The sequence below is a fragment of the Panthera tigris genome, chromosome B2 (genome assembly GCF_018350195.1).
Source record: "Panthera tigris isolate Pti1 chromosome B2, P.tigris_Pti1_mat1.1, whole genome shotgun sequence".
NCBI lineage: Eukaryota > Metazoa > Chordata > Mammalia > Carnivora > Felidae > Panthera > Panthera tigris.
Window position 1 is genome coordinate 67,328,837 of NC_056664.1, and position 27,031 is coordinate 67,355,867.

The window sequence follows — 27,031 nt, forward strand, 5'->3', positions numbered from 1 at the left end:
CATTTACTACCATGGAAACCAATCATGTGAATATCTGAGCAATGTGCCTTTTCACATATTTAAGTTTCCAATAAGGAGTTCATTTTAAATCTGGTTAATTTTGCACAAATTTAAACTTGGACACATTCTTCTGAGTTTTCCAGTGATTAAAAAAAGAGAGAGATGAGTTCTTCAGACAACTCTGACCAAAAGACTTCAAGACAACTTAAAATCAGGATATAGGACTTATCTAAAATTACTCATGTCACTTCCCTCTCTTCTCTTTTACCCAAAAAAATTCCCCACTTCTTCCACTTCTTTCTAATAAAAGGAAATTCAAGAAGGTCCCATTCTTTTCCCTTTTCCTCAAATCTTCCCAAAACAAAAGGAATAAAATCTTCTCCTACAAATTCTTAGAAATGCCTATACTTGGTGGTGCCTGGGTGGCTCAGCTGGTTAAGTGTCCAACTCCTGATTTCGGTTCAGGCCATGATCTCATGGTTCCTGGGATCAAGCACCACATCAGGCTCTGTTCTGACAGCAGCAAGCCCACTTGAGATTCTTTCTCTCCCTCTCTCTCGGTCCCTCCCCGGCTCGTGCTTGCACTTGCTCTATCTCTCTCTTAAAATAAATAAATAAAGTTAAAAAAAATAAATTCCTATTGTTAACAAATGGTTTTTTAGGAAAGAGAATTATGAAATACTGGCACATCTTTCACCAACCAGCTGATAATAAATGATGATAGGTCATTCAAAACTATTCACAGGAAGGAATATTAATGATATTAAGGTAAACCTAAGCCATCAAAAAACACTGAGTAGACTTTTGATTTAACCTTACCAAATATAAAAGGAATAAAATAAAGACTCTAGGAATCTAGCATTAGTCTTGGGTATATAATAATCATAGCTTCAATAGCCACTATCATTTATCAATCAACTCTAAGTGGCTCGGCACTATGCTTAGCGCTTTGCACACTGTCATTTCATTTAATCTCAAGTCAACTCTTAGAGACTTCAATCTACAGATAAGCAAACTGAAACTCAAGGGAAATTAAGTAATTTGCCCAAAGTCACATAGCTATAAACGTGCCTGCATTCTCTTTGTCTCCATAGCTCCTGATCTAACTGGCTGACCACTCTATCAGGAAAAAAGACAAAGAGACAAATATAGGTAGTTGGATGGGATTCGATATTTCAAAATTTGATATAATTTTTATACTAAATGAACCAAGCAAACTTGAATTTAAACCACATTCTTTAAAAGATGCTAATTTTTCAGACCCCATTTATCACATAAAAAGAAAGAAAGGCAAATGGTTAAACTGTCACTTGAGCTGATAGCTATTAGGTAGCACCAACACAAACACAAACACAAACACCCTCGTGCTGTTACCTACATTCAGTCGTGGCTTCTCCATTCAAAGGTTCTCCTTCTCCACTGCTGTAAACTGCAAATACTGAAACTTTGTATTTGGTCTCTGGCTGCAGATTTTCTATCACAGTATGAATTGCATCTCTGGGAAGACTTTTCTCTCCAGTCTCAATATCGTCATAAAGCGATTTCCATGAAACCCTGTAACCTCGAACCATTCCTGGAGCAGATGTCCAATAAGCCCCAATTGATGTGTCGGTGATATCTTTAGTAACTAAATCCTTAGGTGAACCACGTTCTAGAATAGAAATGAAAGGGAAATCATTTTTCTGTTATCTACTAGATACGTAAATATTCCTTCATCTTAGTGCACATGCTAACTTGCTGAATTCAGACTCAGTTTGTCTAAGGTTGCCCATTCCTTCTTTCTGAGCCACCTGTCCTTTCCTGTCAGTGCAGCAGACTGATGCACTCAAACTTTAGAATCGTATCTGATTCCTACCTATCACCCTGGTCCCTGTACGTCCAGTCAGATCGTAAAGCCCCTGAGGACAAGGATGACATCCAAACATGAAGGGGTACGTGCCTAAAAACGTTTTCTCTTCAAAGGGAAAATTGCACCTAAATCCCAAAATTTTACATTTCATTCCGCTTTACAACATAGTCAGCCATCGTTCACAAAGATCTTTATATCTTTAGCATCATCTTTTTCTCTCTGATGTAACTAAAATAAGTTCATTTCAATGGATGACTTATAATAACTTCAACGACTTCATATCACTTGCAAATATTAATTCCAGCAATCGTTTTTTCATGAAAACTCTACTTGTTCATGTTATTTAAAAGTATAAGTGCAACCTTCCAATAGAGCTGAACTCTAATGAAACTAAAAACCACCAATTCCTCTGGAAAACTTAAAAGCCATCAGTCATCAAAATAAAACACACCACTTGTTCTAGCTGATCGAAAATGTCTGCTACTAAATTTTGGCTCTTTCAATTCAAAAAAGAAAAAAAAAATACAACCCAAATGGAAAAATATGGAAACCTCAACTTAATAGGAGGCACAGATGTCTTCCAATAAAACCCTCACTTTCCATAATTTAAATGTAAAATAAATATACAGGTCACTTTATATTGGCTACCTTTACTAGGGTTTATGCCACAGCATGACATAAATATACAAGTATCTGTCTCTACAGCATACATTTCATCAGTAATTGTTTTATATTCAAGCAAATGATATATAATGTTGTTACAAGAATTTTGAAGACTATTATTTTACTTGAAGAGTAAAAATGAGTATCTTAAAAAATACTCATGACGAAACAACTACATTTCAGCACAAAAAGTAAAGGTAAGAATAAATTTAAAAAATAAATAAATCTGGATAGACAGAAACCTATCATACTGTAGAATTTAGAGGGAAAAATAAATAAAACAGGAGCTGGGCATCTTACCAGAGCCCAAGCACAAATGGAAAATTCTAACTCCATTAAAAATAACTTTAACTGCTGACAGGACATCTCATCTCTGGAGGGAAATTAGTTACATATTTCACTGAAACCCAGAATACTTATTTTCAAGAACACATTGACTTTTTTCCCCCCACAGTGCTTGAGGCTAATACTCATTTGAAGGCCTTCTTGAACTCTATTTCCTACTTAAATGGCCACATATTTTTATATTTTCTCTACTTGGGGGAATATAAACAAACTGTTTGTTTCTGATTCGGTTTGGTTGTTGCTTTTTAAGTTTTACTTTGTTTTGATCATTGACACCCCAGCAACTGGTCTCTAGATTTTCAATGTGCAGCACATGTTTCCTTTGCTTGATATACACCTTGTTTTCATATGTGCCTCTGAATTTCATAAACTGCAGCTAGGCATAGCCATTGTAAAATAGTTGTACTTGAAAGTGACTGAACTTAAATGAGCCAAAAGCTGCATTAATGGCACTCCAAGAAAAAGTATAAGATAAATAGATAGAATATGGGAATATCTTCCAAATTAATACTGAAGTAACTTACAAGTAATAGTTTCAGCATCTTTTCCATTCCAAGGTTGTGTTCCTCAGCCTGTTTTCCTCCCTACTTTGTACAGCACTGAGTTTGTGACACTATTTATTTCCATGACAACAGACATCAATCTCACAAACACAGGCTAATGATTTCTTTGTGAGAAAATAATAGTTAGACAATTATGGCTGAAGCAATCATACATTCACAAAGATATTTCTGGGCTACAAACAAAAGGAGCCTAGTTCACTAGACAAGCATTCCCATAGACTTTAATCAACTGTTTTAACACTCTCAGGACCTGGAAAGTTGGAACAAAATACTAGTAAAATTTCAGTAAATATCTTTGCAAGGTTTATCAATGTCCAGAAAAGAGTCTATAAAAGCACTTTTTGAAATACAAATGAAGCATTAACTAAAAAACATTCTTAAGTTATAATTAATGACATGACAACACTAAATCCAATGAGCACTGAGTAAATTCTCAATTACAGAAAACAATCCTCAAAAAATTATATTATCTGCCAGTGACACCCAAAGGCATTATATACAGGCAGTGGCATTGCAACATTCCTTATTAGTAACAAAGAAAATGAAATCCAAAGAAGGAAGAAAGGCACCTCAATCCAGAAGCCAAGACTGACAAGACAAACTGCTTCAACAGGCTTCAGTCGGCGTGATAAGAATATTCTTAAATATTAAGCTTATGCTCTTGTCAAACACATTGGTAAACTTTTTTTTCTCCCAAAAAAAGCAGGAGGGTTGAGTATTCTAGCTGCTGCATTACACCCAAGAATTTTGAGAATATGATGTCCTTATGACAAGTAAATTTTATCAGACCTATAACCCTTTAAAAATATTATTTAAATGGAATCTTAGCTTGGACAAATATTGGTTTACAAAAAAAAAAATGAAGCAATTGAATTGTATCCTATGATACAATTGGCAGACTATCAAGTGGCCAAGCTGGTCTTAAGACCTGGTGTGCAACCAGCTGAGCAAGCCACCAGCAGGCTATGTCGCCCCCTGGGGCCCTGGAAAAAATAAATGGACTGGACTTGATAAGATACATAGAATCACCTGGGGTGCCAAAGAGTAGGCCATGCCCAAATCAATTAAATCGAAATACGTGGAGATATGCCTAAGCACTGATACTTCCTAAAAAATCTTTTAAATCTCTATTATTCTCATTCCCCTACAATTCTTTATTCTTTTCTCATTCCTTTCTTTTTCCTTATGCTCCTCTCTAAGGCCATTATTTGTTAGATGTGCTTGGTCAGTGCAGGAAGAAACCCTCACACTTGCATTCACTCTGAAATAAGGTTCCTTCAAAATAAAGACAGGTATGGGGTGCCTGGGTGGCTCAATTGCTAAAGTGTTCAACTTTGGCCCAGGTCATGATCTCACAGTCCACGGGTTCAAGCCCTGTGTCAGGCTCTGTGCTGACAGCTCAGAGCCCGGAGCCTGCTTCAGATTGTGTCTCCCTCTCTCTCTGCCCCTCCCCTGCTCACCCTCTGTCTCTTTCTATCTCATGGCTGACCCTCAGAGAACTGAGAAGTGTGTTGGATCTTCTCATCACATCCTTTCTCCCCCATAACACACGTGTGATGTTCACTGCTCTCTCCTCCCCTTCATCCTGTTTCAAAAGGAAGTGGCTCTCAACACATGCTTCTTATTCAAGAGTTGATCACATTTTCTTGTGAATGAGGTTCAACTGAAATGTTACCTAGCTAGGCATTTGCTTTGGTTTAAAATACGAATTGCACATTTTGTCTTTGACCTGAGGAACTTCAGACATCAATAACTACAGAAAGAGTATTTGGCTTGGTTTGGTTAGATTGGGTTTGGGAGTCTCTTTTTAGAAAACCTGGGAAGGAAAAGGAAAGGAAGAGGAATAAGAAAGGAAAGATGTCAGAAGACCAGCGTGTAGCCTTTCGACAGGAGAGATTACTGTTTCTTAAAAGGGGAAGCTATAGAAACGGTCCAGTGAACAGGAACCAATGCCAGTAGTCTTTTTGCCCCTTTGTCGCTATGCTTCCCAGAACCTGGATCCACTTCCACTTTAGCAAAGGCTTCCTACCTCCTCGAGTCCCTCTTTTCGCTCTGCCTCAAGACTTATAAATGTTTGTTTTATGATGTTTTAGTTTGTTCAAGATTTCACATAAGCAATATTGTTCTCAATAATATTTAATTTCATGGTACCTGTTTTCTGCTGTTCTGGGGTATGTGCCTATGCTTTGAATATTACTTTTATTTCTGGTAATAGAATTTCTGGCAATCGTTTCAAACAAGTCCTCTTCTATAATGATGGCATGCCTTCATCTTCATCCTTCTCAATAGTTTTCCCAGCTACCTTATCCTCCCCAGTATAGTACCAGTATATTTATAAGAAATAACATGCTTTCCTGTCGTAGATTTAAACACACAAAATTTATCAGTTTTTGAGATTTTGATACTCAATATCTCTTCTCTGATTATCAAACATATTTAGATATACTCAAAAGTCGTTTTTCTCATGCCTGCTCACATGCATCTCTGAGCAACCGTTGTGGGAAGTAATTTAGACAGGTGCATTTCTCATGATCTGAACATCCACAAGGGGTTGATTTCTGCTTTTTCCACATATGAATCCAAAGAACTAATGCCTCATTTAAGTAACTTTCCTACGTTTCCTTAGCCCTTTTCCATTTGCTTTCTGAAAAGCAAATCATCATCCAATTCAAATATAATTATAACGCAAATTAGCCAATGATGATAACTGAAAAATTAATCATAATGAAATGAAACTGTATAAATTGTTCCAGTCAGCTTTCATTGAGTTTCACATACCACTTTCAAAAATAGAAATTAAATTGAAAATGTAATGTAAATCCTCTTCTAAATCAATTTGTCTTTTCCGTTAAAGCTCAGTTCAAAAGTCATCCAACTTTCCACAGCAGAATACAGAAAACCTGCTTCCGCGTTTATGTGGAAACATACTTGATTTACAGCCAATGAATTAGATCCACCACTCCAAAGGACAAAGTTCACTATTGATAAGCTAACAAGTACGTTAAGCAGTATGTAGTTCTTAAAAACCGCTTAACAAGTCACTCTTCAACCTCAAAGCCTGAGATTTCTTCCATAACTGTTATGTCTCCAACATGATTTAGATATTTCTCTGATGAGCCATTAATGTGCAGGAAAGGAAATATGAATTGCTGCTTGGTAATTGTGCTAAAGTTCCCAGGAAACCTCAGAGTTGTTATACTCAGAACATATAATTTTTCAAATTATGAGATAGCAATAAATCTAGGGAAACATAGAGACCTTATTTAGTCTGTCTTGGAGAGGCCCCACGCTACTCAACATCATGCAGAGGAATCCCTATGATGTGCTAAAAACCTCATTGTAACAAAATGTCAGCTGAGTTAGCTTGGTTTGATGTACAGGAAGTTCTTCGTGTCTAGGAAGTTGGCAGGTTGCTATAGCAACTGCAACAAAGGAAATGTTGAAAAGTCATCTTTTCCATAGCCAAAAAACAACACTCAGAAACAAAACGAACCATATTATTCCCAAACTGAAATTTTCATTCATTTGTGGTCAATCTTTGCATTAAAAATGGCCATTATTCATTTCAGGGTTTCTATGAACAGGTTTTCCTTTCTCTAAATACTAACAGTGACAATTAAAAGTTCCATCAGGACCTAAAGTACTTTTACATTACAACAGTGCTTTAGTAATTACATTAAATCTACTTTAACAACAAGGGGGGGGGGGGGAATCATGTAAATCAAACCCAAGAGTTTGTGCTCAGATTCCTCTGAAGTTTGGATCTGAAATAGTAATAAACACTGTCTTTGTGATTCTGTTTCACACAGTCCTAGAGCAAACCATGAACTTCCCCAATGCCAATGCTAATAAATCTCTCTTCCAGGGACAGGGGAATTTTCTGATCATTGGCTACATTTCAACAAACGAGGAAATGGATTTAAGTTAGGGATGGTTGTAGACCATACTAAATATTTTTTTTAATATTTTTTGAATTGAATAGAATGCACTTCAGACAATCCATAAAATTTCAACCTACAGAATGCTCTTGCCGGCTGGACCATGCCTCTGGATGGAAGAAACATTCCTTCAAGGTCTGCTCTTACCACCTTCTCTCCCAAGAGAAAAACAGATTAGAAAAACAGCGGCCCTCAAAAGCAGTTGCCTGGCTCTGTTTCTGGCTTTCCACTCCCTGCATTTACCATCATATCCTATTCCTGTATATGGTATGTGGATTTGGCTGAGTTAATACAATAAAATGAAATGGAATAGCCAGGGGCAAAAATCTACTATTTTAATTTAGTCACAACTATGCTTTCACATATTTGTCAAGTTTACCACACATAATGCAATGGGATAAATATGTTAATAAAATCAGGCTGGCAGCATTTTATATAATCCTTCATTGTAGTAAAGAGCTTTGGTGTAAATGGGAAAAAAGTATTATTACAATTCAATTATCAATTAACTATAGTTAATCATCTCACTTCCCTCCTTCTCAGGAAATTGAAAACAGTAATTTCTAAGATCTATTTTACTACTCATGTATCTCCCTTAGAGGTAATTTCTGATCAAATATGTGTATCGGGGGGGGGGGAGAGAGGGGGCACATGCATAGAAGTTGGTAGATTTTCTATACTACTTGTACAAAACTATAAAATTATAAACAGTTTAGCTATACACTTGGCTTGGAAAAATCACAGCTTAATAGAATATGTTTGCTATTAAATTAAAATGTGTATTTTGTTTTCTAAAGATTGTTAATATATTAGTAACAAAAATGCCCTAATTTTTAGCTTTAAGAGATTTGGACTGAGTATGAATATGGTTTGTTTTAAAGTAAGAAAATGCAGAAAAATATCAGAAGGTTAAAAGGTATAAGAAGTAAAACTATTAAATCATTTCCAAGATATTCTTTATGAGAAATTTTCACAAACATCAATAACCTACAATTATTCTGTAAAAAAACAGCTCAAAAGTTTATCCTTAAAAAATCCTATAAACAACCTATGTTGAAAGCCTATGGGAAGCACATGAGAAAGAGAACTTCAAAAGGTCAAAACAAAAAAACAAACTTTTCAGAAATTCTGGACGTTGCTCCAGATAGAAAGATCACATGCTTTACTGATTGGATTATGTCTCTGTAATTAAGGCAAATTCCATTTCTACTTCTTATTATTTTCAAAACTTTAGGGTAGCTAATCAATATCTCCAAAATACTTACAAAAGCTTTATTTTTAGATATCAATCTTAAAGTGAATATTATTTCTCCTCATGAATTTTATATACATATAGTATTTTACAGTTCACAAAGAGTTTCGCTTAGAGTCTCCCATTCAATCTCCACGATAAATCTGGGATGAAGGCCGAGCAATGATCATCCCCTCTTATAGATGGGAAAACTGAGACTCGAGGGGTTAAGGAAACATGTCCAGGTCACATGGCTAACTAGTCAAACCAGGACTCTTCTAGTAATCAGTATTGTACACACTGGTATTTAATCTTTCATTTAAATCCTCTTTTAAAAGTAGATTTCAGGGACTATTGGAATTAAACTCTTGGTCACCATTAGAGATAGGATTGATTAGAATATTTGTTTTTGTTTTAACTATTGACAAAGTCTTGAAGTTTTAATCAAAACTGTCTGTTGTGGGCCTTGTCCCTGTTAATTATAATATCTACAATCCTCCAAGCTCCCGGATCCACCAAATTTGACAGATATTTTACCTAAGGTCACTGTGACTTCACATCACAAAAGGTACTTCAGATTTGTTTTCTTCCTATAACTATTTTCAGTAAGTCATATAAAAGATGGTGATAACAAAAAGGAATCAATACCTGATTTCCATTTAGGCTTCCAGCTATGGTACTGACTCATTATTGTAATCATCCACTGATATTTCTTTTTAATATCACAACATTCTTATTGTGGTTAGGTTAAATTTGTATTTTCTCCCTCTTACACAACTTACTTTGTAGTTGTGGTGAGTTAAATGTAAGCTGCCATTATATTTCAAAAGATTCTAAGAAATATGAAGCCCTCTGGCAATTAACTCTGCAGAACCAAGGACATAGCTCCAGTTGTGTTGGTGGTTCTTGCTAAGTACCGCATTAACTTCAAACTTCTAACACAGAGCTGAATTTTAGAGGTCATTCAGAAAACAAACAAAGCAAAAACCTGGATTCTCATATTTCTCAAGCTGAATGCTTTTATGCATGGTGAATGAAATGAGACTCAGAGTCAGAAAAGTCTGAGTCTGTCTGCTCGTGAGTGATGGAAGCAGTCACATTACCTTGGGCAACCCAAATCCTTTTCACCCACAGATGTTCCCCAAGGCCCTTTCCCACCCTGAATATCACACACCTCTTCTCCACTCAACCAACCCATGGCATTAAGAACACATTTCTATGGCCTTATGATGCACTCAGCTTCCCGGTACACCTCTTCCTGATCACACGTGATTTTTTACAGTTGCTTGCATTCTATGTCTCTGAATCACAGGCAGTTTCATAGTTACTTTTCAATCCAAATTCCTTTTAAGAGAAAGGATAGCACATTTCTAGATTTTGTTCTCTGGAAACATTTTCAGCTTCCTAAACAAATCACCAACAAACTCAGGAATTTCTATAAAACATGACGGCAATTACCTTCAAGCGTTGCTCCTTCACCAAACAGGGCATCTCCAGCCCCGGATGCATACAAGGCTGTCACAGATAAGGCGTATTGTGTCCCTTCGTTTAATCCTCTCAGCACAGTTCTGTCTGTATCTCCCGTCACAGTAACCTCTTGAGTTTCACCCCCTGCCGCTGGGGTGTATGTGATGAGATACTGTTTCACTTTCCCCGGTGCTCTAGTCCAAGACAATTTCATAGTTGATGTTGTGGGGTCAGAAACTCTTAAGTCTCTCGGGTTCCCTCTAACTTCATTAAAAAACAAGAACAACATCAAAACTCATTATTGAATAAAATGACTTGAAAAACATTTTGTTGCTTTGCGTGTGGGGGTGCGTGTTGCGAGGGGGAGGGTGTCTGTGTTTGTGTGTGGGCGGCACGCGCACCACATCAAATTTATATCCTGAGTGGTATTACAGCAATCGTAACTCTTGATTGGCCAACAGAGCCTAAGCATTTCTAAACTGGGCCTTATTTGTCAGTAGAAACAAATCAAAAGGCATCCCATTCCTCTTCAGTGTTTACATAGGTTAATATCTTTCATGTTACTCTCTTTGATGTTAAAAACTACAATCTTTTCTCTAAAAGTGGAACAAAGCCCTACAAATTGTAAATACGTTGATTAGTATCACAATATAGGCTTTAACTCCTCCAAGAAATTCTCAATAAAAAGGATTTTATTGGTATCATGCTATGAACTTCTAAATGTAATAACCAGGAAATACACTGATGAGATAAAAATGATAAATGATCAAATGCTATCCTAGAAAAAGTCTTAAGGTAAGAAACAGCCCAAGTGAGGCCTTGCCTTGGGTAAAACTCAGGGGCTGTCCATCCCTTTGCAACTATGATGTTTGGCATTTCATGACTTTTCTGGTAGAGTGGTAATGTCATCTCTGAAGGGTCACAAGGCACCAATCCTATGACACTCTCCACTGGGCACACAACAGCTAACCACTTTCACTCCGAAAAACAGAAAGATGAAGAGCCACTGGATCTTTTTACAGTACCCAGCACAAAGGGTCCTAGATCCCCAACTAGAAAGAGAAAAAAGGAAGTGGTGACTTTCTGAAGGGCAGAGAGGAGGAAGAAATCAGATGGAAAGAGAAGGGGACTCCATAGGACAGGCTATTTAGCTGCTTACACTGGGAGGGAAGTGGTGACGCAGGCCATGCTGGGGTGGATATTCCTTACGAGTGTCTGACTCAGATTCACTGCTTATCGGCAACATGACTCTGAGCTATTATTTAGTATCCTCAGCCTTGACTTCCTTATAAAAAGGGATAATAATACTAACAATTCCATTGACTCTATGCATGGATCAAATAAGAAAATATATGAAAAGCTCTTTGCACAGAACCTGACACAAACAAGTCCTCAGCAACTGTTCATTGTTGCGAATATGTTGTTATTGCTATCATTTTAAATTTTAAAGAATAAAATGAAATAAATGAAATGAATAAATGAATAAAATGAAAATTATGAATGCCTTAATTTTTCTCAGTAAAACAAATATTTAACATTAATAATTTGCAGCAAATACCAGAATCTATCCTGGGGGCCTAACCATTTAGGTAAAAAACAGGTTATTATTTTAAAATCTTCCTGAAGAAGTAATATATAATCTGTTTCAATGGTGCAGAGCGGTTTGATTTTCAATCCCTAGTCATCCTTCAATTTATATCAGAATATGTAATCATGCTATTTTTAAAAGAATATGTAGATCATAAATAGTATTTGAGTTCTACGACACAAATAAATGCTGTCATAAGTCAGTCAAAAATTTGGGTAACTCCAGTCTAAAAGGACTACAGTCTAAAATACTCAGATAATCGAGATAAAGTAGTATCCTGTAGTGTCCTGATAGTTGCTTCCCCTGCAGTCAAGAGTTTGGTTGTTACCACGCAGTTGGCATATTTCCTCTACCTTCTTCAGTGGCTGCATTTCCAGTCAGCGGAGACCCAGGTCCTGAGAAATATTCCGGAATTACAGATACTTCATATTTTGTGTCTGGAGTCAGGTTCTCGAGTGTTATCCTCCTCTGATTGGCAGGGGTGGTCACTTCTTTGCTCTCTCCGCCAGCAACTGGTTTATATATAATTCGGTACCTTAACACTCTCCCTGGAGCTTGAGTCCAGGTAATTTTGAAGCTGTCTGTAGTTTCGTCTGTCACCTTGAGGTTTCGAGGTGCTCCTTTTACTGAAATATTTTTTTAAAAAGTTTATTTTACACAAAAAAATGCAAAACTAGCTTTTGATCAATAAATTATAGCATTCCTCTAAACAAATCCAAAAGCAGAATTTTATCAAACATCCTGGTTACAGCATTCATTTAGCCAGATATGAGCTAGGTGATGAAACAATAAATACTCAATATACAGAAAGAAAGTAAGTACTGTTAATTTTTTAATCAAATAAAGAGGTACATAATAGTAAACTTTTAAAATCATAAATATGTACTCTATTAAATAGTAAATTCATACTGACATAAAATTCAAAAATAAAAATAACTCATGTTTTCAAATATAAGTAGCCAACCCTTTTCCTCTAACTAGATTTTCTCAGAAACATAGGAAAATAATACCTAATACCCAGTTCTACCATATTTACCCACTTGAATGAACTCTTACCCAGCCAGTCCCACAGCTAACTTTTTTTATCTGCAGAGTCCTTTGACTTGGAGAATAATTAGACCACACATGTGTTGGACCAAACACACTGTAGACACTTAATGAATGCTACCTGGATCTAAATCTTGAGGTCAAATTGCAATATGTGTAATGTCCATAGACTAACAGTCTTAAATAGATTTCCATTAAGCCTAAATGAGAACATCATTCAGCTTTATAGTTAGTAAACATGTTTAAATTATTTATTTATTTAAGGAGAAAATTGTTCATTTGGACCACACGTTCAGGGAAGACGGACTAAAGGTTATTGTCTTTTCAATCCACTGGAGTGAAAGCACAGTGCAAAACGACTGCATTTATCTCGCATGTAATGAGAAGTTTACCTAAACAGCCAATACGTCAGTAGATCACTTCAGGGAGAAAAGAAGTGTATCCCTTAAGAAAAGCAATGGCAGTTGGCAGAGTTACAGCCATGATTCATTTTACATGGCAAGGAAAAAGACTAAATTAGCCAGAACAAATGAGACAGATAAACTGATGAGTTTGAATATAGTAGTTTCCCCCACCACTCATCTGCAAGGGTGACATTCCAAGACTTCCCAGAGGATGTTTGAAACCACGAATAGTACTGAACCTTATATACACTATGTTTTTCCTATAGAAGCATACCTATAGTGAAGTTTAATTTATAAATCAGGCACATTAAGAGATTAACAACAACTAATAATAAAATAGAATAATTATAACAATATACTATAATAAAAGTTAAGTGAATGTGGTCTCTCCCTCTCTCAAAATATCTTATTGTGCTGTACTCACCCTTCCTGTGATAATGTGAGATGATGAAATGCCTACATGATGAGATGCAGTGAGGTGAATGACGTAGGCATTGGGATGTAGCATTAGACTACTATTGACCTTCTAACAATAGCCAGAAGGAAAATCATCTGCTTCTGAACTGTGGTTGACAGTGGGCAACTGAAACCATGGAAAGTGAAGCCACAGATTAAGGGGAACTACTGTACTAGTTTTGAAGTTGAATGTGTAATTTTGAGCCTCAGATTACCCGGAAGGAAAAAACATGACTACTTGTAGGTTTACTGAAGTTGTTAAATGAGATAATCCATGGAAAACAATTATCACAGTACCTGACACATAAGTTGGAGCTCAATAATTAGTAGCTTAACGAAGGTACTGAAATCAGAAACTTCCTTATTGACTAAAGAAAGTTTAAATTTCAGATTTCACTACAGACAATAGAATTAGAAATGTATTACCAAATTGTATCATTGGAGCCCAATGAGCAAAAACTAGAGCGTATATGAATGTAGTTGGCTCTACTCAAATACCCTCTGGATTTAAATTTCTTCTTATCCATATTCCCATCCCCATCCCAAAATGCTGAAGGAAAAGGGCCAGGCTCATCAAGCAACAATATGGGCATTATAGAGAAATTATCAGAAAATCAGAAATATCTAAGTATGGATTTCAGGGTTACTCAACACAAAAAATCATAAGAAAAGAAGTAAACTTTGGCCATTATTTTATTTGCTGGATTTCATATAGAAATTTCCCTAAACCATGCACAGAAAGAAAACATCAATCTTATTTGAAAAATCCTTCAGAGAAAAAAGATTCTCTAGCTTTTATCAGCAAGGTACGCCAACATGTGCCTTTCCTGTTAGCAAATACTTCTTTGTAACCATCTTAATTTCCTCATGTATCTGTTTATGCTTTTTTGCTCATCCCTAGTAAAAATAGAGAACAACTGACATATCTTTTAATATTTGCGATATTTATCTTAAAGAGTAATTGCCTAGTCTTAGTCTTCTCATGGCCAGCTTCCTTGGTACCCTTTGAATATCCAATGTAGTGAAATGTATCAGAAAGTACTCAACTCTATCCAGTGAAGAGGATATACCTAAACAAACACTGCTTGAAACATTTGGTAAAATGTGTACACCCATGTTCTTAGCAGCATTATTTACAATAGCTAAAAGGTGGAAGCAACCCATGGGTGAGTGGACAGTCAAAAAGTGGTATATACACACAATGGAATTTCTTTCAGCCATAAGAAGAAAGGATATTCTGACACAAGCTACAACATGAATGAACCTTAGGGACATTATGCTAAGTGAAATAAGCCAAACACAAAAGGTCAAATACTGTATGATTCCACCCCTATGAGGTAACTAGAGTAGTCAAATTCATAGAAACAGAAAAATAGAATGGTGGTTGTCAGGGGCAGTGGGGAGAGGAATGGAGAGTCATTTTTTAATGAATACAGAGTTTCAGTTTTGCAAGATAAAAAAAGTTCTAGAGACACATGTGGTAATAATAATATGAGTGCACTAACTTCCACCGAAATGTGCATTTAAAATGGTTAAAATGGTAATTTTATGTTATGTGTATTTTACCACAATTTTTACAAAGAAAAAACATTTGGTAATATATTTGCCATCACATCCATAGATAAAGCAAACAAAATTCATAAGTATTTGAACATAACACTGCTGAAACATGGGACAGAAAAATCTGGAAAAGTAATATTTTGAGAGTTAATTCCATAATTATTAATAGTTCTCTGTATCTCTTAACCTCAAATTCATCAAAATAAATTTAGGGGTTTTTTTACATAAATTTTTTTTCCACTTTCTAAAAGGGTGTATGAATAGCTGTACTTTATAGAGGCTGAATCTTACAAAGACATTCACCATTCTAAACTATAGTTGCAGATGATTATTTCGAACTGTAACCTGGTTCTACAATAAATTGCTAGTTTTTGGAAAACAGGGTCAGAAACCCCATCTCACCTTCCGCAGTGGTCTCTTCTCCAGCTAAGGGAATGCTGAAGCCATCCTCATACTCTGCAGTTACGTTGACTAAGTACAGAGTCTCTGGCTTCAAGTTGTTCAGAATGACACTGGTGCTCGATGCTGGCTCCACCACTGTGACCTCATCATCCCCGGTAGCTTCCTTGTAGGTGATGTGGTATGAAAAAACATTTTCTCCAGCGGGAGACCAGTTCGTTTTGAAACTGTAAGAAGTCACCTCAGAAAAACTAAGATCCTTTGGAGGTACATAAGCTATTAAAAAAAAAGAAAAAAGAAAAAAAAAAAGCCAGAGTTTGAAATTTTTAAATCTATAAAGCTAAATTGGAACTAATGATTATTTTTCCGAAAGGGCTTATATTCATTAGAAGAATAGTCATTGAGACAAATACATTGAGTAAATATGCCACACATGACCATTGAGAGAGGGCCTCTCACTTACAGCCCTACAAGAAGATCCTGATCATTTGTCTCGACCATTCATAATACTAAGTTACACTGTTTAAATGACTAATTAAAATTGAACTTGGGGGCACCAGGGTGGCTCAGTCATTTAAGTGACCGATTCTTGATTTCAGCTCAGGTCATGGTGTCACAGTTCATGGGATCAAGCCCCACATCAGGCTCTGTGCTGACAGCTTGGAGCCTGCATAAGATTGTCTCTCCCCTTCTCTCTCTCTGCCCCTCCTGCACTCACGTGTGCACTCTCTCTCTCTCTCTCTCAAAATAACTAAACTTTAAAAATAAAAAATAAAAATAAATAAATAAATAAATAAAATTGAATTTGAATTGAGTTTCTAAACACAAAGCAGTAATGAAATGGTCCTGCCCACAACTGGAATAGTTAAACAGTAACAAACCTAAAATAAACCATCAGTATTTTCCCATTCATCCTCGGCAATAGGATATTAACTTCTGGTGATAGACAGATATTTCAAGATTATAATTAAGGGACTTTTCCTAACAAAAGAGTATTCGTTAAACTGAGTCATAGGAAAAGCCAACATTTAAGGCACACTGCTGTTCTCAGGGAACAATCAAATTGGAAAGAAGGATAGTGTGACGTTATTAACAAAACAGAGCAGTACCTATGAACGCCAAATGACCGGAAGTGATACTAAGTGTTCAGCACCAGAGCAGTTAAGGAAGCCTTGATGAAAGAGATGGGACTTTTAACTGAATGTTCAAAAACATAATTTGAACAGATGAAGAAAAGAAGGTAGGGAATTCCTGCTTGAGGAATAATGCCTAAAAGTGTCCCAGGAAAGGGAATGCGTAAGAAGAATTCAAACATCCAGGACTCTGTTCTAGTCACCTTTGATTCAAAAGACTTGGTTCACCATCTAGCACATAGTAGACACTCAACTAGCGGTTGTTGAATTGAATATGACAAATAAGTGTGATAAAGCTGGTAACCAGCCATGCTTAAGGATCTAGGATCGAAAATATCTCGTGACTCATGGTAAACAGCTTTTTCATCAATAAATACATGATCCATACCCAAAATAAAGTCCTATCTCAGAGCTAAATAAACTAAGCTCAAAAGATTTCTATAAGGCAGCAAAATTCCTTTTTCTAGCTCATGAAAAGAACAATCCACAATTATATATCCTCAATTTTATAACCAAATGCTTTGTTCATGAACAGATAACTTTGACTCTACAAAGTCTACTAACCTTTTTTCTTTATAGCTGCCAACTCTTGCTCAATTCTAAGGCAAATAGACTGTGTGAGTTCAAAAGATATTCTCTGAAAAGCATCAAAATCTTCCACTGTGAACACGTGGGTCTCAGCAGGAGGAGAGGCAATAGCTTCTAATTCTGAACGAACAGCATCCTTCACACCAACTGCAAAGATTTCCACATCGGAATTCCTTAGTTTTATAGCAGGATCTCTGAAAGCATCTGAAGATTTCCCATCAGTGATAAGAATCATGACCTTTGGTACGTTGCCTCTTGAACCCTTGCTAGGCACAAATATTTTCTCTCTGACATAAGTCATTGCTTTCCCAGTGTTTGTAGATCCTCCTCTGTAGGGGAAGGTGTTTATTGCTTCGATTATATCTTCAACTTTGTTGAATTTTTTCAAAGTGAACTCAGTATGAGGATCCCGGCTGTACTGGACAAGGCTTATCTGTACCCTATTTGGTGAAATCTCGAAACTTTTTACAAGAACTTCCAGAAAGGCTCTAACTTTAACGAAGTTTGCAATCCCAATGCTATAAGAACCATCAACCAAAAACACAATATCGGCTTTTATATCCACACCACGTGAGCATTCTGTAAGAAGAAAGAAAGTCCATTAAAGTTCAACAAATACAAATCAGTCATTAAAATACAGATATCTGGTTTTCTCAGTATGCACGCTTATTTAAAAGAAAATTATTGCAGGGTGCCTGGGTGGCTCAGTCGGTTGAGCATCCGACTTCCGCCCAGGTCATGATCTCATGGTTCATGAGTTCAAGCCCCATGTCAGGCTCTGTGCTGACAGCTCAGAGACTGGAGCCTGCTTCAAATTCTGTGCCTCCTTCTACCTCTGCCCCAACCCACTTGCTTTCTGTCTTTGTCTCTCTCAAAAATAAATAAACATTTAAAAAAATTTTTTTTTAATTTTTTAAAGAAAACTATTGTAAATATTTTGTTTAAAACTAAACCCGATGCAGGAAGGCATACTGTCAAATGAACCATCACCTATTCCAAACTCAGTGATATACCCATGAACTTACCCACTTGAACTTTCATGGGCTGAGTCTTCTCCATTATTGAAACGGGTTCACTGGATGTCAGTCCCTTCATGGCAGAAACACTGATCTGGTATTCTGTGTCTGCTGAAAGGTCACGAACACTGAGTGCGGTGGTCTGAGGCCCCACACTCAGTGCGTGCTGTCGGCTTCCGACGGTCATTGGTGTAAGGAGGACTTTATAGCCAGTCACTGGGCTAGGAGATGGACTCCAAGTTAGTTTAATGTATTTTGATGACACTTCCGTGGCAATCAAATTTGAAGGAGGTTCAATAACTAAAAAGTAACAAGTAGAACAGTGATTAAAAACAGTGCAATGCAACCCATAGGTTTGAACATTTGAGCCTCCCAAGTCAAATTAATCATGAAGGCATCAAGAAGAGTTGCCCAATCCCAAGTCTTCACTTTCACCTGTACACATCCAAACCAAAAAAGACTCAGTGCCTGATTTTTAATCAGGGAACTGAGAAAATTAGGGGGAAAGAAAGTCATTGGAAGAAATCAATAAAAAGATGTCTGATGCCTGATTCTTCTCCAGGACCAAGGTTTCCATTCTAATTTTGGTATTTTACTCATCATCTTTATTCTTAGGTACCAAAGTGGGCACTCAATAAATATTTGCTCAACCAATGACTTGCTCAATTCTTTTTCTGTTTTCATGATGTTATAAAGATTAAAATGTAATCTTTAAAAGATACTTTATAATATGCAAAGAAAGATAAAGGATTCAGCAGTTCTTAAATGACAGTTCTTATAATCTTAGACAATTTTATTCCCACTTGTTTCAAGCTAAGAAAAAACGTTCAACTCTATTCATAATGCCACCAGGAGTGACACATTTTACAACATGTATATCGACAAAGAAATATCAATCATCTAAAACATTTCTATCCTTATACAGTCATGTATGTAACAGACAACAAAGTATTTGAAGACATTTCACATCAAAGTTTCACACTTTTACATTTGTCAATGTAATCAACTTCCCAGAATGTACAGTTCCAATTTTTATTTTAATCTCAGCCTGCAAGAAATGGATGATAAAACAGGCACCAGTTTACTCGTGGCCTCCTCAAAAAGGCAATCATATCTCCATATGCATACATATGTATAAAAATGATGTCTAAAAATTGAGTAGTGGGGGGCATGGAGAAGCAACAGATGTGCCATCTGGATGTTTGGCCAAAACTTTTGAGTGATGCAGAGACAGAATAGGGAAAAGAAGTCACGGGCTAAGCCAGCAAGAGCGAGAGGCCCTGAAGAACAGTGTAAACACCTGGAATACAGCCCTGCGCATCATACAAGCAGAGTTCAAACAGTGGCAGGACAGAAATTTGGTCTACCCTCACACGTGCAGTGTGGACAGTGTACAACAGGTAAGAAATAGAGTATTTAAGAGGTGCATGGGTGGCTCAGACGGTTAAGGGTCAGACTTTGGCTCAGGTCAAAGTGTGTGAGTTCTAGCCCCACATGGAGCTCACTGCTGTCAGCCTGTCAGCGCAGAAGCCTCTTCAGATCCTCTGTTCTCCTCTCTCTGCCCCTCCCCATCTTTTGCTCTCCCAAAAATAAATAACAGATATTTCAAAAAATAGAGTATTGAAAAGACTACATAAAGAGAGGCTAATCAGGGAAAAGTGGGGTGAGGGGATTGATTTTGTAATAGCACAGATCAAAAGAATCAGACATTAGGCAGTAAAACGAAGAAGATTTGGAGCCCATGAAGTAATGAGAAGGGGTTCTGAAATAGAATTGGGGCCAGTGAACATTGCCAAAACACTTGGGGTTTGGAGATTAAAGAGTTTACATGACTGAAGATGTAGCTATTCTAAACTTATCTTTAATCACTTGTCAATTCTCAGGCTAAGAGGACAACAATCATGGAAATTGTGACTTTCTAATGCCCAAAAGGATGTTTATGAAATGTCTTCTGAAATGTCTTTTCCTTCTCCCATGTATTTAGAAACAATAACTGATAAAAATGGGAACTTTTTCCAGATGTGGAAGGATCAAACTGACTGATCTTTGATATATTCTTAAAAGTTTTGAAAACATGCAGAGAATGATGACAGAAAACCCTTTTTTTCACCACTTAACATGAACATTTAACAGTGTTCTTATTAGTTGATGTTGCCAAATGCTAAGATACATGTCTTCCAAGCCTGCCAATGTTTAAATCAGAGTGTAACACAATGAAAGCAAGTACCTGAATAGCATAATTATGGGCAGACGCTCAACATGCACAAAATGGTCTTAGACAAAAAGAGCAAGTCAAACTTGTTCAAATAAGATTTTTTAAGAACTTGATAATGATATAAATATTTTTATTTAATGCTCCACTGGGGGAGGGGGGCCAATACAAATAATATCAAGAAGTTGAGTTACTGAAAAACCATACACATGGAGTATACAACTGGAGAATCACTAGAAGATATGTTTGAGTAAAAATGTCTACCTTTAGAATTCCTATAAAGCTACAAATGCCATCAAATAATGGAAAAGGCTAACACATGGGAACAGTGAACAATTCACTCACCTTCCTCTCCACTAACCAATTCACCAAGCTGTTCATCAACACCTGAGCACACCTGAGAGATGATCTCATTCTGAATATCCACAATTGCATCAAAGTTGGCCACGTTGAAAACATGGTTTAATGAAGGCGTGGAGGCGATTTGTTTGAGTTCTTTTGCATCTGCAGCTTTAATGCCTTAAAAACAAAAGGACAAGGATATATTGAAAAGAAAAATGTGCTGAATTCGGGGAGTTCTTTGCTTTCTCAGTCCTTCACAAGTAAAGACATTTTTAAATCCTTATTTAGTCATAAACCAGAATTGGTTTGCTTCATAACGAATGTGCAACTGTTCAAATGACAAAGGCATTTTATAATTTCACATAAAGTGGCCAGCCAAAGAGGAAAATGAATGGTTAGTGAAACAGAGTGGGCTCTCATCCCAACCATGCCATCATTTGTCCCTGCCATCTGTAAAGATAATACTTTCTTCTTCCAGAGTCCTGAATGAGCTGGAACCCTCTGAATTCCACAAGTATTACATAATATAGGAAACACATTTAAAAAAAAAAGAAACACTTAATGATAATACAAGGAGGATCTTTATTAGAATCAGTGGCCCAGCGTTCTTTGAAAAACAGAGGGCTGGCAAAAATATATATATGTATATATGAATACCACCTCACAATGCATAGGCTGAGGGAGTTCTAGGAGAGAAATACATAAGCAGAATTTTTACTGAAAGATAACCTGGCTTAGCACTACACTATAAAATGCAGTAAACACTTGTAATAGCATCCTTCCTTCAGGAATCAACCTTTCCTCTTCCTAAGCAGGCAGTATTGAAGTAGTTCTAAAGTCAAAATAATCAGCCAAACATGACCTACCCAAAGAGAAAACTTCAACCCCAATACTCCGAAGCTCTCTTGCTGGAATTTCCACTTCATCCTGGGACTTGCCATCCGTAATAATAATTGCCACTTTAGGAAAGCCAACTCTCGCTCCAGCAGATTCCGTGAAAGTATTTTTAATTAAGTAATCAATGGCATCCCCTGAAGTGAAAAAGAAACATATTTGTTCCCTTCTTACTACACAATTTTGCCAAAGTCAAAAACTATGTGGTTAACTTCAAACTTATTTAAGCTATGATAACTGTGTGATGCTTAATTTCTTTCCCAAACAGGTGTTCCACTTATTTTTAAACAATAATGAACTTCGTAAAACATACCTGTCATTGTGTTGCCACCTTTGTATGGAATTCTTTTAATTGCAGCAAGAAGCTCATCCCTTTGGTAGTACTGACTTAAGTTAAATTCAGTCCTGGTATCAGAGCTGTACTGAACAACTCCAACCCTTGTCTTCTCTTCTCCGATGTCAAAAGCGGACACAAGAGCAGCAATAAAGTCTAAAATGTACTTAAAATTATTTCTTCCCACACTCCATGAGCCATCCACGAGGAACACCAGATCAGTCCAGGCACTGACAGAGCATTCTGAAATGCATTGGATATATTTTTAATTGATGTATTATTAACCCGCTTCATAGTTAAAGACTACAAGCTAACATTGAAAAACTGTTGTCTCCTTAAATCATTTTGTTGATCAGAATGAATTCACATTGTTCTTCACCCACAACCGACATGCACAAAAGAATCAACTGTTTTAATTGCGTATACAGAAGCATTTTCAGTGCTTTCATTTAACACGCATTTATGAAACTATATGCCTCTAAATTACTATATAAGACATCGTGCAAGAAAAGATAAATAGATATATGACCTACTCTCCAAGAGCATGTGACGGAAGTATTTATGCTATCAACTTATCTATTTTTATAAATGATATCCTTCCTCTTTTCTCCAAGTAAAAATTACACAAAACATCTGGGAGACATACAAAACGAGTGTAAGCAGTGTCTTCATTCCTTGGTATTTAGCAATAAATACAAAACAACTGCTGTCCTATTCAAACAGATGCAGTTAAGTTGAAGAAAAGAGAAAAACTTTTAAAATTCTTCTGCATTTTATAATGTAATTGTCTGAAGTTTGCAGTCGGTTTGTCTAGAGGGTTAACAGAGTCTAACACAAGTCAAAACAAGCATAAATATTATGCAAGGTAGTCAAAATATCTTATTGTCCTAATTTTCAGTGTATCTAAATTGGAAGCTTAAAACCTACTTTTACAAAACAAAGAGTAGAAAAACACATTTCAATTCAAAAGTAAAAATTCACATTACATCCTTAAATTACTGAAATGCAATGATTGGCTTTTATAACTAAACATCCTATCTTTCTTTTCTTTGTGGTCAGAAGGGAAACAAACTGATTCTCATGAAAATCTGTATTTTTAAGGCAACACTAAGTGAGTTTTCTGAAGATGTTTTCGTCCTTGCAGTCAGTTGGTGGATAATAAAAGAAATATTTGGCTAGGAAGAGAAGGAAAGGGTCCTGGAAAATTTTGCAAGCTAAATACAAGTTGCATGCCTAAATAATTTTTGCACACCATTTAATGGGCCCATTTAAGTCTACTGAATACTCAATATTTGGTATAATGCTTTGATTTAGAATAAATATTGATGGCTCAGAGAAAATATTAGCATTATAACTACATACTACAAACTTCACTTGGATTATTAGGCATCAGAAGGAATGATAAACAATTATTTGTAGGGAAAAATTACAGATAAAGGGGACTTTGTATTCATAATCCTTTTATTGTCATCCTGGGTCATAAATCCAACTTTTATAAGGTGGTAAATTAGGAGTCCAAGAAACTCCTTAAAGGTCCATCCCAGTAAGTCAGACAAAGCAATAGAAGACAAAGGAAGCTAGGAACTGCAAAAGCAAGACTAAATAAAATTCCTTTTGTTTGATTACAAACGCACCAAGGATCACTGTGTACCTTATTTTGTTTGGGGTTGGGCTCCTAATTGTATATTATAAAGAAAATTGTAAACAATGTTTTTCATGCCTTTTTCTTCTCTAACTTGCCTCCTGCATTCTTTGTGGGGGCGGAATAATAATAGAGCTAGTAGTGAAAGAATGTATCAGAATGACCTGGGAAGTTGTTTCAAACTGCTTAAGACTCCATTCCAATTTCTCACCCCACTGATTCCCAGACACCACCTCCCCAACATCATCTCTGGAAAATGTGTAATTATTCTTTAGATATGTCAAGACCCACATGTTGCCAAGATGTTGTGCACAGACACTGGAAATAGCTACACTGCCATCAGTTAAAGTCATCTAAATGCCCTAGAGATGAGCATAACATATACATAGATTGAGAAGTGTATTTTCATGGCAACTGAATTTCTTCAAACACAATGAGGGCATCTCTCTTGTGTTCCAGCCTTATATTTCTCCTATATCCCTATTTCAATCAGTTTCTCTTTGAGAAATGAGTTAAGTCCAGTGATGAGCTTTGTTTTTCACCTACTGCCAAAATCCTGCAAAAAAAAAAAAAAAAAGTGGACACGCACCAGTTCAAAACACTCCCAGTAAAATGAATATTTAGTAACTAGAATGAAAAATTGACTAGAAACCCAGAATGTAAGGTAATATAACTATTTAGTCATATATTACTATTATGTTGCCTGTATTTGTTCTAGATAACACCAATAGAAATTAGCACAGGAATAAAATCAAACTATGTATATAATTTGGAACATCTCCTTTATATTACATCATGACTTCTATAAATCCAAGCAAAAACATTAAGGAAATACTTACTTTGTATCTCTGGTTTTCCAGGTTTCTTCTCCCCTGGCTTTGTTGGGCCACCTGTTTGAACTGAATCAAAACCTGATTATTACAAAAAGAAATGAACCCTTACAAATAGTTCCTTAAAAAAATAAATGTGTTGTTTTCTACCACTGTCTTTCAATGTTTATTTATTTGTTTTTGAGAAAAAGAGATAGTGGAGGAGGGGCAGAGAGAGAGAGAGAATCCCAAGCTGACTCCACACTGTCAGCACAGAGCCCGAGAGAGGGTTCAATCTCATCAACTGAGAGAGATCATGACCTGAGCAGAAATCAAGAGCGGGACACGCAGCCGACTGAGCCACCCACACGCCGCTACACCGCTGTCTCTCAACGGTCCATGCCCAGCTGCTCAAAGAATACTGCCAAATAAGCAATGCCTTGCAAATAAACTATTTTTAGTGAGATTTTAGATGTACTTCAAAAAGACATTAACATTGTTGCCTGGCAAAGTTTAATGTTTTTAATAGTTTTCATTCATAACACTCCTGCTGCTTCCAGAGACCAGGGTTATAAACCAGGAATGAATTATTAACATCCACTAATGACTACGATCATAGAAAGAACAGCTAATACTGATACAAAGTAACTCTGCATAACAGATTAAATCTGAAGGTTGGAGAAATCTTCTGCATAATAAAAAAGGATAGAAGTACTTTGTATGTGTGCTTACTTGTTAATTGTCCTATAACTGGTACACTCTCTTCTACTTCATTATATGAAGTGATTGTCACCACATACTCTATTTCAGGTATAAGGTCTTTTAATAAAGTTTCAGTGGTACTAGCTGAAAGGGTAAATTCTTTACTAGGCCCATCTGGAAATATAGAAAGGAAAATATGAATGCAATAAAATATCTTTCACATATAACATGACACAATATAATATAATTCCCAGATACACTCAAAATCTAAAAAATTAAATATATATGCATTTTTTTTCAGAACACCCACACATCATCTTCTTCTGTCTTCTAAAACCAGAACTTTGAAATGTAATAAATGGGCTGGCATTGACCTTACTTATTATAATCATATTCAATATTTGTTTGAGGACTCAAGGATTCCTCTGGAATAAAGATATACCAGAATATCAAACCAAAACCCCCCATTGTTTTTTAGGGCTAATGGCAGATAACAAAATTATTTCATAAATGAGACAAAAAAATTAATTTTAATTTTAAATTATGTGTTGGAGGAGAATGAAGAAAGACAAGTAGGGGATGAAAATCAACTCAAAGACATTATAGGTTAAAATTAAACTGTAGTAGGAAGCAGTCTGTGTGGAAGCAATGCATTCTCCGGACTCAAATGGGTGCATACATTAATGGGTAACCATAGTCTTCTGAATTGACTTAACCAGGTATCAAACATTTCAAAATACAGTGTACTGGATATACAGTCGTATATAGATTATGTTCATTCTTTTTTTTTTTAATATTTATTTATTTTTGAGACAGGAAGAGACAGCATGAACGGGGGAGGGTCAGAGAGAGAGGGAGACACAGAATCTGAAACAGGCTCGAGGCTCTGGGCTGTCAGCACAGAGCCTTACGCGGGGCTCGAACTCACGGACAACAAGATCATGACCTGAGCCGAAGTCGGACGCTTAACCGACTGAGCCACCCAGGCGCCCCGATTATGTTCATTCTTTATTCAATCAGGAACGATGGTTCCTAGGCATTAAGTGCCTGGTAGGATTTTTTTATTATATTAAATTTTCATCAAAAGATAAATAATCAATAAAGGTAACAGGTAAAATAGAACCCTTAGAAACATTCCTGGTTTTTGTGTGGAACGTGCAGAACCAACCAGGGCCCCCACAGGACAAGCCAGCAGGGCTCTGTTGGGTTCGGTGGTCTCAGTGCCAGTTTGGGGAGTACAGGAGTCAGTAATTTCCAACATATGGAAACTGATAGGACTGTTTTTCAATGGACTTTTTGCCGTGGAATGAGTGAATTAGTTAACTGCAAGTATATTTGGGGAGAAAGATTCAAAATGGAAAAAGTAAATTCTTGACCCCTTAAGTTCTCACATCATATTTAAAAAAAAATTCCAATTCCTTGATAAATTAGCATTTAAAATCACTAGTAGTTTCAGAAAACTTAAATTATATCAACATCATTCATCTCTACTGTCAGCCAGACAAGACTTCTTCCCACCACGGCCAGTGCAAATGGCAATGGTTATTTTTCCGTGCCATGTTAAAACTAAAAGTTAATCAATAGAGACTAGTTCTCCACAGTTGGGCAACATCATGAACACTAAAGATAACTCTTGACAACAACCCAAACAAGATTTTTTGTTTGTTGTTTAAAGACTCTGAGTCTAGGATCTACGGAATCCACCTAGCCAAAGTAAATTCTTATCTTCCATCATGGTAGCTCAACATTATTCTAGAAGAATGTTTCCTGTGTACTGAAATGTATAAGACACTGGGTAAGGCATAAGAACTCACTTCATCACTTGATAATTTAAATGTTAAAAATACTA

The 27,031-nt window shown here is 36.4% G+C and overlaps 1 protein-coding gene across 4 annotated transcripts in view; it reads right to left on the reverse strand.

The window, feature by feature from the left end:
• The window catches only part of COL12A1 (collagen type XII alpha 1 chain), a 115,518-nt gene that overhangs the window by 78,014 nt on the left and 10,473 nt on the right, over positions 1-27,031 (reverse strand). The window contains exons 4-14 of one of the 4 annotated variants that reach the window (XM_007090120.3): positions 25,213-25,356; positions 24,511-24,570; positions 22,009-22,272; positions 21,668-21,832; positions 20,805-20,978; positions 18,257-18,547; positions 17,208-17,810; positions 15,514-15,786; positions 11,998-12,270; positions 10,048-10,320; positions 1,379-1,651 (exon numbers count right to left, since the gene is read on the reverse strand). The exons of 2 other annotated variants lie outside the window; for them this stretch is intronic. In XM_007090120.3, coding sequence (XP_007090182.2) covers positions 1,379-1,651; positions 10,048-10,320; positions 11,998-12,270; positions 15,514-15,786; positions 17,208-17,810; positions 18,257-18,547; positions 20,805-20,978; positions 21,668-21,832; positions 22,009-22,272; positions 24,511-24,570; positions 25,213-25,356 — 2,793 coding nt within the window. Of the gene's footprint in view, positions 1-1,378; positions 1,652-10,047; positions 10,321-11,997; positions 12,271-15,513; positions 15,787-17,207; positions 17,811-18,256; positions 18,548-20,804; positions 20,979-21,667; positions 21,833-22,008; positions 22,273-24,510; positions 24,571-25,212; positions 25,357-27,031 lie in introns of those variants that run through there. One more of the 4 variants, XM_042986675.1, reaches the window with a different exon arrangement.